Source organism: Paralichthys olivaceus, chromosome 19, assembly GCF_024713975.1.
Source record: "Paralichthys olivaceus isolate ysfri-2021 chromosome 19, ASM2471397v2, whole genome shotgun sequence".
In the NCBI taxonomy this organism is placed as follows: domain Eukaryota; kingdom Metazoa; phylum Chordata; class Actinopteri; order Pleuronectiformes; family Paralichthyidae; genus Paralichthys; species Paralichthys olivaceus.
The window spans coordinates 16013703-16027383 of record NC_091111.1 but is presented as its reverse complement, the minus strand read 5'-3'; the positions used below and the strand labels follow the sequence as shown (position 1 = coordinate 16027383).

At 42.7% G+C, this 13681-nt stretch overlaps 1 protein-coding gene across 22 annotated transcripts in view; it reads left to right on the top strand.

The window, feature by feature from the left end:
• The window catches only part of ptprk (protein tyrosine phosphatase receptor type K), a 93548-nt gene that overhangs the window by 52900 nt on the left and 26967 nt on the right, over positions 1–13681 (top strand). For all 22 annotated transcript variants that reach the window (XM_069515651.1, XM_069515653.1, XM_069515650.1 and 19 more), the window contains 5 exons: positions 1404–1485; positions 2973–3088; positions 3571–3745; positions 9284–9396; positions 10032–10212. In XM_069515651.1, coding sequence (XP_069371752.1) covers positions 1404–1485; positions 2973–3088; positions 3571–3745; positions 9284–9396; positions 10032–10212 — 667 coding nt within the window. The remainder of the gene's footprint in view (positions 1–1403; positions 1486–2972; positions 3089–3570; positions 3746–9283; positions 9397–10031; positions 10213–13681) is intronic.

The window sequence follows — 13681 nt, the reverse complement described above, 5'->3', positions numbered from 1 at the left end:
CACATGGACGAGGAGGAGCGCGGGGGAGATGAGTTGGTTGAGATGGATGAGGATGAGGAGAATCGTCTTTATTCAGACCAGGAGTTGATGAACTGAGATGGTGGCGAGCAGAGGCACCTGTTGAATGCAGATTTTACACACTGCTGGAAATACAGGATTTAGAGAAGCAGGTTAGCAAAGGAATCACGGAGCATAGCATGCTTACATTTAACCAAACACAAAATAGAACTGATGCCAAAGGAAATTTATTTTTCAATTATGTACTAAATCAAATTCTAACCTGCACCTCATGGCTGCTGCAGACTAGAGGATAATCAGGGGGCGATTTTTGCCCCTCTGACAATTGCAGACGTGTGCCCGACTGTGCCGACTATCTGCCCAAATAATCCTGAAGTGTGGGGGGGGTTTACTAAATAATCTTAATGCTACTGATTGAGTCGGAGCCTCCCCGATCTCCAATAATCAGCTCCGACAGTTTTCTGTAAGATTTTCAATCGCCACTGAAATGGTTTCCTACAAAGAGTGTGTGTTCAGAATAGAAATCGATTAAATCTGTCATTTGGTCTCCCACGTTTTTTTTTTCAAATTGAGTTTAAAACCCTCCAGTGTGCAGCAGCAGCAGCAGCAGCAGCAGCAGAGAACAAAGCACGTTGAGGTGATCATTGTAGTTGTGGAGATATTTCAGACTGGACCAAAGCGTTGGATTGACTCACATCGCAGAACAACTATCAAAAAAAAAAGTAAAGAAATTACTGGATATGTGTCATCTCTGCGAGTGAAGAAGCAGATTGAGCAAAATAAATTGAGAAAAGATGAAATGAAGCAGAAAAAGAAAAAGACATTGAAAAATGGGAGGATAATGAAAAACAAATAGACGGGCTCTCACATTTTATTCTCTACCTCACCACATTGGGTTTCAGTACGTATTATCATTTCTTTGGCAGCCATTTTGTGTGTACCAAAGGAGATTACTGTGATCCGGCAGAAAGTACCTCATTTATCCTTTCCTGATTTGTTGGCCAGATTGTATAAATCCAGCTGCAGTGAGGATGGCAGCTTTGTATTTATCCACTTTTATGCACAATGCTGGTGTTCTGTGGCGATTCACAGTGGATCCATCACTTTCACAGCAAACTTAACTGACGATTGTCCCGACGATTGTCCTGCTCGTGCCTCGAAAAACTGCAGTTCAGAGGCACAGTTCATGATTTGCCATTGAGGGACAGTGATTTGCAAGCAGAGCATTTGTAGGTTGCTTGAATGTGCTCACTGCTCTGACTGGTGAAGACTTATTTTTTCAAAATGATCACGTCTCCGTTTAATTATGTGCCATTTGTAAATATGTGTTCTGTAAATACAAATGAAACCACACGAATAAATATAGAAACCCTCTCTCTCCACAGGTCATATTTGAAGCGGAGGTCTCGGACAGCAAAGCCGGCTTCATCGCCATCGACGACATTCAGGTGCTCAGCTACCCGTGCGGTGAGTCATTAGCATGCCAGCAATTAGTCCTAGTTCGCTGAATAGACGCTGATAGCTTTGGCCACTAATTAGACTGTACCTGGGATGGTTTCTGTTGCAGCTGAATGGGTAGATAAGTGGGAAGGTGACACGGGAGAGGAGGGATGCAAAGGCAAGTCGTGGAGAGAAATGAGAGGAGAAGAGAAAAGGGAGAGCAAGAGATTGTGAGAGGGAGAGAAAGAGGGAACAGGAGAGAGTGAAGCGGGAAATGAGACAGTATTAGGGCAATCATGGAGAGAAACGATTTTGACCACTCAGCACTTTCTCTCTCTTAAACACACACACACACACACACACACCACACAGAGCGAACAGTAGCTGTCTTGTCTGGCGCTGACAGGAAAGAGATGAGGGCTGCGATCCATTTTAAATTCTCACTCTGTCTCGAGTCTTCTTCTCTCCTTTGCTTGAGTGTTTCCTTGCTGCTCGAGGCCAAACACAAAAAAAGAGTTGTGACAATGAACTGTATCTGTTAACAGACGCGTGTGTTAATTTAAAGCCACGGGCCGGTTCCTGGAGGGTCCCTATGTTTTGAAAGGAAGCAATTACAACTCCTTTTGGTCATCTGTCTCGTCGCGGCACCAAAATCTTTGACGACAATTTTGTTTCTTAATAGATTCTATTGATTATAAGTCAAAGAGATAAACTGTCTCGCGTCGTCCCCGCGTACAGTTTTTGATGTCCTGGTATTACTGCTGTACTTGTCTCTGTCAGACCTTGTCGATATTCCGGTGAAAGAAATATCTGCACATTAATATTGTCACTAAAGCGAGCAGGAACCTGAGTAATTATAAAAAGAGGAGCCTCAGTCTTTTGAGGTCAGAGGAGCAGCACTCCTAATAGGAAGGAGCTGGTATTTGAAAAGGAATTAGTACTTAGTCTCCACAGTGGAAGCATTCATTCTCACAGCTGCATTTCTGGACACACAGGTTTGTGTGTGCATGAATGCATGTGTGCAAGCTTGTGTGTGTGTGTGTGTGTGTGTGTTTTTCATTCACCAGGGGAGCTGCTATGTATGATTGCAATCACCTCCCCGGAATAAAAATGTCATAGCTGAACTGCGTCTTCGGGGTTTAAAGCCTCAGCTCATATTTTAGCGTATAGTATTTAAGAACTGGAGGCTATGTGAATTATACACACTGAATGTGACATTGATGTTTCCTCCCAGTGGCAACGCAGCGCCGTGTTTTGGTTTCATCTGACTCTGGTAAAATCTAATCGCAGTAATAATGAACATAGTCCTCAGGGTTATAAAAAGGCCCGTAAATGTGTACGTGCGTCTGTGATAAGCCGACCTGTTTGTATCTATAGCTCCCTGTGGCTCCGTCACCTCATTTCCACTTTTAGCAGACTCACTGAAATGAAACAGAAAAGCATTTAGAAACACAGAAACATGCATCCTTGCTGTGGACTTATTATTTTCCTTGTTTGACCATAATTTCCTGCAGACAAATCCCCTCATTTTCTGCGACTCGGGGACGTGGAGGTGAACGCCGGACAGAACGCCACTTTTCAGTGTATCGCCACAGGACGAGACACGTCGAACAATAAACTCTGGCTGCAGGTAAAGATACTAACACAAATGCACACCTTGTTTTTTGTACCGCCTTCGGATCAGTAACACAGTATTTGTTACTTCATGTACCCATGAAGGTCTGGCTTTATTTGAGATTTGTGTGGTTTAGATATCTGCTGTTCTCACAGTGATCGTCACACACACACACACACACACATACACACACACACACACACACACACACATACACACACACACATACACACACACACACACACACACACACACACACACTCCAGGCCATACATCCCAGCAGCTAACATGATTAAGACTTTAATAGCTCCTGATTTCATTATGGCTCTATTGTAGTCATGACCTTCAAACCTGCTGTCAGTTAGACAGGAAGGGGGGAGTGTGAGTGTGTGCGTGTGGTCCAGTGCCGCCTTGTGACCTTGAGCAAGGCAGCTAACTGTTCACGGCCCCTGCAGCACCTGATCCATCTGTTTTTGTCCTGTCTGTCTGTTACTCAGAGGAGAAATGGAGAAGACATTCCCGTGGCTCTGACCAAAAACATCAACCACAGACGCTTTGCCGCCTCCTTCCACCTCAAAGAAGTCACCAATCAGGATCAAGACCTGTACCGCTGCGTCACCCAATCGGAGCGCGGCTCGGGGGTGTCTAACTTCGCAGGTCTCATCGTCAGAGGTGAGGAGGTTATTTACGACGTTCTTCTTCTTGACGTTATTCTCTTGCATGTTTTTTTTGTTTTTCGGGGGAAACATGTGACACTGCTATTACACCACCATGTTTTTTTTTGAGAAACCTCGACAGTGTCTGAGCCAAAGTTGGACAGTTGCTATTTGCTGGAGGGTTTATTTAAATCATGACCCTGTTGTTGACCACATTTGACAGTTTTTTAAATATATTTTGTGCCATGACAAACTTTGTACTGCAACTTTTAGAATGTCAAACATCTTTCCAATCAGATGCACATTCACTGTGTCTGGCTAATGAGGAGTGGTGTGTGTGTATGTAGATGCCTGCGTACGCCAGCCTTGTGTTTTGAACTGTGTGTGTGTTTGTGTGTGTGTGTGTGTTTGCCTGCTGCAGTGGTGTCAATGTGCACATGTTGTGTGTGAATGGAAACTGTGTGTGTGTGTGTGTGTGTGTGTGCTCCAGCTGTCATATGCAGCTGACATGTGGTTAATAAGGTGTCACCAATGTGTGTTTGAGACGGGATGCTTTATTCATTCACATCCAATAGCTTACATATTCGATTCATCTCCCAGAGAGAGACAGAGGGGGAGGGCAAAGAGAGAGGAGGTAAAGGCAAAAAAAAAATTCAGAAAGAATGATACCGGAGTGACAGAATGGAGGTGGGGGGGGGGGGGGGGGGGGGGGGGGGGGGGGGGGGGGGGGGGAGTGGAGATGGTGTGGAAAAGTTAAATGTAAATAGTCAGCTCATTATCCCGAGAATATCCATATCAGAATCAGGAATATGTCTGAATATGTAAACATCCGAGCGGAGACGTGTTTATTATTCTGCATAAGAGATGGCAGAGGAGAATGAAATGAGAAATCAAAGCAGAAGCGAGCACCATGAATATGAATATTAGCCGGTGTGGCTCAGATTATGGGGCTCGCACGCTCCGGTCCGGTCGAGGTCCGACCAGGACACCAACGCATTCAGTGTTAAAATCCACACCGGCAATAAAAAGGTTTTCTTTGGTCGTGAAATTTGGAGGAGTTTTAGAGATACACACTCTTCTCTGCAGGACCTTGCTGATTTAGTAAGAATACATAAGTGGCTAATGTTTATTTATTGTGAGGCTCTTTTTTGAAATTGAGAAGGCAAAGATGATAGAGATGAGGAATCTGCACAGCAGGAGATATGTGTCTAAACATGAATAGGACCAATCTACATATATGAAAATAGATTCAGGTTCAATAAGACGCACAGAGCGAGCAGTGCTGCGTTTCATGGCCAGGCGTCGGCTTGAAAAGAAGCCACTTTCGCAATCTGTGAAAAGATGCTTTTGGAGCTCTGAGGGATATTGGTGATTATGAATATTGATCCAGAGTCTGGTTGTTAGAAAGATATCACAATAAAAGAGAGAACGAGTACTGCATGTATAAATGCGGAAGGAGAGGAGCCTCATGTTTATTTATTAGCAATATCAGATGGGAGATGAGAGCCAGAGAGAAATCAAAGAAACAGGGAATATGTTTATTTCACTTCTTGAAAAGTGTGCGAGTCGGAGATTTCAGCTTCCTGCAGGACATTGACGACTGCGAAAATGGACAGCGTTAAACTGCATTGCTAATGTTACTACTCTGAATATTTTAATATTTAGCTATAATGCGAGGGGGAACGATCAGGGATGGGATGTTACTGGAGGAATCGTGTATCTGGTAGGATTCTGGAGAACAAGAAAAGAGGAGGAATCATAGGGAGGTGCCAGAATATGACTTTTGCACGTTAGAAATGTTTGGCAGGAGGACGGTAACCAGGGTTTCATCTTTAAAGACTGGAAAGTGGTTCGCTGGGTGACGTGAGATTGCCTTGTTGCAGGTACACACAGGCCCGGGTCTATTGATATTTATAACATGTAGATGACAGAGATGTGCGAATAGCTTCTCCCTCTCTGTCCTGGAGCTGTCAACATCACAGAGGAGAAGCACATTTTTCAAGACAGAGGTGCATCATGGGAGCAAGAGCGAGATGACACGGGAGTCCCAGATCATCAAAAATACATTTATCAGTTATTTTATCTTCAAATTGTTTTGTCTGACCAACAAAGCAACGTCTCAGTTATTGTTATGAACAATCATTTGTTATTCAAATGTCATTCAGTTAATTATTATTTAATCTTTGTGTGTTTATGTAAATGTATGTGTTTCTATTTGTGTGTATGTAAATGTGTATTTGTATGTGTGTCTACTGTATGTGTGTGTGTGTATGTGTATGTGAATATGTGTAAGACTATGTAAACCGCATTTGAATGTGTGTGTCTGTATATGCATGTGTTTATGGGTATGTCAGGGTCTGTGTGTGTGCGTGCATGTGCGTGTGTGTGTGTGTGTGTGTGTGTGTGTGTGTGCGCGTGCGTGCGTGCGTGCGTGCGTGCGTGCATGCGTGCGTGCATGCGCGTGTGTGTCATTGGTGATCTGTTCAGAGCCGAGCTCTAATAAAGCCGTGCCCTCTGGTTCTTACGGTGACACAGCGCATCATCACGCCAACTCGTATCTCGCACACACACACACACACCGATACTCAATACATCACCATGCCAGTTTGCATTAGACGCAACTCATGGCCTAAAAAGCTCGGCAGTATTACTGTCACACACATGCATGCACACAAACACACACATTAACCTAAGCGGACACGCAACTGACTTGAATTTACACAACTGTCTGAAACCTGTAATGGTCGACTTCTAAAGTGTCATTTTCTTCCTTTTAAACTATCACACACACACACACACACACACACACACACACACACACACACACACACACACACACACACACACACTCTCTCTCACTCTAAGTAACAGTGACAGGTGGAGCTTGAGGCGTTACGGAACTACAGGAAACCTGCGACCACTGGTGGCTGTTGATTCGACTGAAACACACACACTTACTCATACACATCGACCTGGAGGTCAGATGTCCTCCAGTGAGAACCACAGTGATGTCAGCAACACTCTTTGAAAGCTAAACTTTATTGACAAGGTTGCTGACGATGGACAACAAAGGAGAACATGCCTCGTGGGCACCGATGAAATATATTTGTCGCAGTTCTCCCTTTTTTCTTGTTTATTCACTTCATCATAAATCTTAACATCTTAAATAATCTACCAAGGCCTCAGGAGTTTGTTTTTAATGTTAATATCACTGAAGAAAGTGAAAACAAATGAATCAAGGCAGAGGGTCAGAAGCAATATGCACATTTTTGACGGTTTCCCGATGTTGATTTGTTTTGTTATTATCATTTAGATTTGACCTAAAAAGTGACAAATGATAAGAAGGTTCACACGTGTGATTAATAATAAAAGAGATGCCGACAACAAACCCATCTCAAAAACAACACCATTGATGATTTGTTATGTTTTTTTTTAGGTCAATCGTTCAAATGACAAGTGATGAGAAATAAAAAAGAAAAAATCAAAAGCATGAACTCGTTCCAGCTCAATCTCTGGAGTCACATAATGACCCACTTAAATTCTTTACTATTTCATTCTTATGTCTATTATTCATCTTTTAGATATTCAATAGATTTTTTAAAGTAGAACACAAACACGGATTCAGGTTAACACACATGCTGCGAACGTGCGAACTTGCTGTTTTGTTGGCTTGAATAAATCTTTGTGAATTTTATTTCTTTATTTGTTTATTAATCATCAAGTTGTTTACTTTGTTTATTTGATGGCGTTGGGAGCTGACACAGTGTTGACGTCGTTGTTTTCTGAAGTCACTTCAACATTCATTATCAGAATCTGACTCTGTGTGTGTGTGTGTACGTGTGTTATTGCGTTGTGTTGCATGTGCTGTCAACCTAGTGTTTCATCTTTTGCTATAAAAACACTTCTGTGTCTGCACCTCTCTGACAGCCGCACACACACACACACACACACACACACACACACACACACACACACACACACACACACAAAAAAGTAAACACAAACACTCACATCCAAAGAAAAAGAGACGACAGCAGTGCAAAATATAACTATTAATGGATGGTAACACACACACACATTATTTGGATAACACGCAATTTGATATGATACGATAGATGCTGGATTGCAAAAAAAACAAAAATCACATTTCAACACAGTGTGTTTGAAAATGTGCCCGAAAGATAAAATCTTTATAATTTACTGTGAGACAAACCTCAGCATGTGTGTTTATTGTGTAAGTGACTGTTCGGATGTGTGTGTGTGTGTGTTGCACTTGTTGGACCTGTCAATCACAGACGTGTGACAGTTTACTCTGATCTGGCCGTGAACCGTCACACATCCATCACATCTGCACTCACGTACAAATACACACACTGTATTTTCAAAGAGTTTTCAGAACACATGTTAGGGTTGGGTACGGCAGCATGGTGGTAAAGCGGAAAGCGCTCACAGCACGGTGGTTCCTGGTTCAGATCTCTGTCTGCGTGGGTTTTCTACAGGAGCCCCCCCCACCCACCCACAGTCCAAATACATACATACAATCTCATCCGAGCAGGTCAACGTGATCGTACCGCACTGTTTGAAGTAATCTTCACGGGTGAGAGAACGACACTGGTGAAATTGGTTTTCCATTGGAAGATGCCGAGTACGTGAATGACACCACGAGCAGCCGCGGTCAGAAGCTGAAGTGTGCAGAAGGAATCTAGACGTATTTATATTGCAGTTAGCGAGCAATTACTCTTCAGAGCCCCTCTCAGACAGGCACCTCATTACTGAAGTGCAATGTTAATCTCATGTCTGAATAAGCACACCAGTCACTTTAACATAAAAGTCACGACGGCAGTCTGGCTGGGTCGGACCACGGTGACATTTTCACGTCTCTTTCAACACAAGAGTCTGAATTGAATGCCACGAGATACACGATAAGGTTGCAGCAGGTAAAGGATGATAAGAAACCCCCCCCCTCCCCAAAAAACACTGTGAAGAGCCAATTTTAGGTTTGTGCATGAGGGGGGGGCAAGAGGTTAACTCAGCGTTTGTCATCCTCCACTTGTGCAACGACCGACTTCCATTATCAGGATCCTGTGTGTAATAACAATAAATGATGAAAACCTATGAGAGGATTTATTAGACGACTCACCAGAGGACGAGCAGGAGCGAGCATCTCATGGTCATGGTCATTAATTATGGTTTCAACGGCAACAGTTTTAGAATCCATCACTCCCGAACCTCTAATCACTCTTCTTCTTTTTCTTTCATACCATTAATTCTTAAACTCATCACAGCGCCTCAGCGGTGCCACCTCTTCCTCTCAAGCACCAAAAAATCTAAATCAATCATTTTGTCTAAATGCCATCATTCGTTGTTGGTTTGTTTCAGATGTTTGTTTTGAGTTCCGAGGTTTCCCACGTCCTCGGTGAGGCTGACGAGGCTTCGTGTCACAGGAGGCTGCCTCAGCCCTCTTCTGTTTTATTTTGACCTTGTTTCAGTGTCTTTCATTCATCCCCCTCTAAAACCATCTTTTATGATCCTGTTCATTGTTTTCTCTCCTCAGAGCCCCCGCACCCCATCGCCCCACCCCAGCTGCTGGGCGTCGGCCCGACGTACCTACTGATTCAACTCAACGCTAACTCCATATTTGGAGATGGGCCTATTATACTGAAAGAGGTATGTCCTCTATGGGATAATGGGAGGTTTTAAACAATAACCTGTATATAACAACACCCAGTGTAGCCCTGTAAAGAAAATACAATATAAATCCTCAAGGATGTGACTTTACCAACATTTTATTCTCTCACTGAGTCGAATGTTTTGTGGAGAGCAGGGAAATAATATTGCTTTTTCTTGACACATTTAAGGAAACAAACCTTTTGGCTTTCTTGTTGGGAGATGAAGAGTAGAGGCAGTAGAAATTATATGTGTTGAGAGGCAAACTTTTAAACTTTAACAGCCAGGTTAAGGTTCATGCTAATGTAAGGGTACATCTACATGTACAGTGGTGAAAGCAAAATGGTTCATCAGTCCAAGAAGAGAAATCTTGTCCTGTTACCTTTCACCAAAGATGGAAATGATTTCTGACATGCAGCTACGAGTCGTTTTAAAACAAATACGTAACGTGTTAATGCAGCCTAAGCAAAGAAGAAGAGTACGACTCTTTTCATTTAACTGTCCACAAGAAAGCCAAAAGGTGGATATTCCATACTGATCCTGAAAAAGCAAGTAAATCTTCATGTACACTCAAGTTTTAATTAATACTGAGCAGCCATAACAAGAAATATTTGATTTCTCTTTCTTCTATTCAGGTTGAGTACCGTATGACATCAGGCAGCTGGATCGAGACTCACGCCGTCAACTCTCCCAACTACAAGTTGTGGCACCTTGACCCGGACACAGAGTACGAGATCAGAGTGTTACTGACCAGACCAGGAGAGGGAGGGACGGGCAAATCTGGACCACCGCTCATCACCAGGACCAAATGTGCAGGTAAGGCCAGAACCACGACATTATGGAGTAATATGAAGAAATGCATCAGTTGTGTACGAAGCTGAACAGACGAATGAATCCAGTGAAGCAAAGATATATACAATCGATACCAGCGATAGATTTAATATATTATTTATACACTATTCGCTATGATGTATTTTGTCTGTTTTAAAGATGGATGTCCACCTAAATCCAGATAAACCGGATTCTGTAGGAAAGTTAGTCGTAGTTATGTCTGCCTGTGCCCACAGCTTTGTCTTCCTGTGTGAGTCTGTTCCTCTTTATCTGTGTATCTATATTTTAGTTGGGGGAGTGATATTTGTACTGTGAGCAGGCACTGAGAGGAGGGATGTGTCGAGGGATAGAAGTGGAGAAGGAAGGAGGGGAGAGTCGGTCCGCGGCTGCTCAGTGATCTGAGAGAACGTGTGATTAAAATACTGGCTGCTCTCTCCACCTTCCTCATTTTTTATCCTGCTCTTTTTTTTTTTCCTTCTCCTCTCACCTCATTCCTCTTCTTTTCTCTCTTATCTCCCATTCCTCCCTCTGCATGTCTCTACTTTCTACTTCGTTCCCTGTCGCTGCCTTTCCCCTCTTTCTCCCTCCCAGTCTCTTTCTCACTCTCTCTGTGGATCAATAGACGGAGGGCAGAAACACTGTCTGACATTTGTAGAAATAAACGACTGAAATATAAACACAGCTAGCCTGAGGGAGAGAGACAGGGCGAGGGAGCGAGCGAGGGAGGGTTTGATATGAGAGAGAAAGAGACAGAAAGAGAAACAATGAGCTTGAATGAGAAACAGAAAAGGGGAGCGATGGAGAGATGATGAAAAACAATAAGGCTGGAGAAGAAAGAGCGCTGGAGAAAGATGAAACTGAAGAAAATCTCATAACCACAGGGCCTGACTGATGTCTGCCAACTTGTGTGTGTATGTTTGCTTCAATGAGTGTGTGTGTGTGTTTGTCGAGGAAGTCATAGACTTGTTCAGGCGACTCGTGTATTGAACAGTTTCCTGTTTGACAGGAAGAGGAAATTAATCTTCTCCTCCCTCACGCAGGAGCACGTTTGTGTTAAAGCCGTTAACGTCATCGCAATAATCTGCTGATTATCAGACCAAAGCAGTTGAACGGGGGTTTACGAGTTTAGAGAATCAAATCATCCTGTGTATCTGAATAGTTTCTGTCGACTGACGGGAAAATAATCGAGTGTGCGAGAGATGATCAGAAATCTTTCATCATCCTCAGAGCGATCTCTGCTCTGATGCGTTAACTGACACTAAAGCAAATGTCCTCGTGCAGACATCACCTAGTTTCCCGTTCAGTTTATGAAAGGATTTTTTTAAATGCCACTTCTGAGGGAAACTATTCCGCAGATTCCTACATACGAGGGGACAGATATTTTTGTTGTTGTCTGGTTTATAAATTAATAGATTCAACGTTATGGGAAATACTCTTATTGGCCGAGTGGAGTTCTTCTCCCGCCGAGGAGGTTGAGGCCATGTGTGTCCTGAGCCAGCTGACATCCTGTCGGCATCACACGAATGAGATACGTTTACAAACATTAATCATTAAACATGAATTAATTTTTCTCGAGCCACAAAAATACAGATACTATGGCACAAAAAGATTTACAACTCAAAACCATAAACATCATTATAAATAACAAGAAAACACAGATTTAACCAAATACATAGAACTTGAATTAAGAAATGAGCCTTATGTTTTAACATGACATTTGTTCTGCAGTGTTTATTCAGTAAAAAGCAAGTTTTCATATCCACATACCGATGTAAGGTTCGTATCAGATATATGTATTGAGCTCTAATCTTCGGGGGGGGGGGGGTTCAGTGTGTCCCTATGACTGAGCCTGGATGAATCTGGGTCAGTGTGCATCACAGTGCGGTCAGCTCCAAACCCCCCCCCACATCCCTGCTCCATGCCCAGTGGCTTAGGTTGGTTGCAGTGACAATAGCCAACCAAGAAATAGCACATAACCTCCTGCCCCCCCCCCCATTAAATCCCCAACGTGAAGTTTTCCCACTTCCACACAGATTAAACAAACAGGATATAATGTGCACACACTTCTTCTACAATAAAGCAACGGCACAAAACACTGAGTTATAAACCTTATATGTTTTTATAAAAATACAACTGGTGGTGAGACAAATTACAATATGGCAGACTGCCCCAGTCTGGTTAATTAATGGGAAACATTGTTAGCTAGCGAGCTTTAAAGCTGGTAGGTGGATTTCATTTCTGTTTGTTCCCCAGATATGAGAGAAGTATTGATCAAAACGTCTATAATAAATGTTAGAGTGCCAGGTATCAAACTACCAACCCTCTAATTAATGGACAACCCCCCCTACCTCTTGAAACATACCTCATGCAAAACTGCGTGAGCATGATATCATTACTTATCTAAATATATATATATATATATATATTATACAAATTAATTTAGTATACAGTTTACATGTCCACATCAAGATCACCTAAATAGTTCAGACTGGCACACACACAGAGTTTGGTGTTTCGAGGCACACACGCGTTAGAAAGTTATTTAAATGGTAATGATTCCTTTGCTTTTTCTGTGCGGTTGGGTCTGTCTGATCTCACCACCTGTAGTTTACTGAATATTTAGTCCAACACAATGTAATGAAGACATGCGCGCTTAGCAACATGATGAAACACGCACACAAACACCAGACATAAACCCAATCCATCACCACACTAAACACTGTTTAATTAAAAAACAATAAAGTTTGATCAAATGCAGGAATCACACACTGCAGAGCAGTTAATGTGATGCGAGGCAGCGTTTCATCTCCTCACTTCTCCTCCACACTCCTCTTTTTGATTTCTTTTCTATCTCTGCTTCTTTCTCGTGCTCCCTCTGTTTCCTCTGCTCTCCCACTCCTCTCGATTTTCCTTCTGTGGTGATTTATTGCTCTTGTCTAAAGGGTGAAAAATAATCAACTTGAAGTGAAGAGTTCGTGGGAGTGTGCGTGTGTGTGTGTGTGCGTGTGTGTGTGTGTGTTGTGTGACAGAGGAAGGTGATGAAGTAGCTTTTAATCCAAATCCTGAATTTTCTGCTGAAAACCTCTTGGTCATGGCAGGTTAGACACACACACACACACACACACACACACACACACACACACACACACACACACACAGACACACACACACACTCACACACTCACACTAAAACCATATTTACACAGGCATGGGCACTCACAGAAAAGAGATGCACTAAGAAGTATAGAAGTGCACAGACACACACAGAGTTCAGGAGAGTCACAGTGTTTCTCCTGTGTTGCACAAACTCAGCATCACTTGGATTTATGGAAGAATAGAATCACAAAAACGCACATTTTCAGACACACACAATATATAACATGTTCTTCTTCATGGATGTGAAAACTCACACGTATGACGTAATTAAAAAATTGCAAACAACAACAGGATGTAG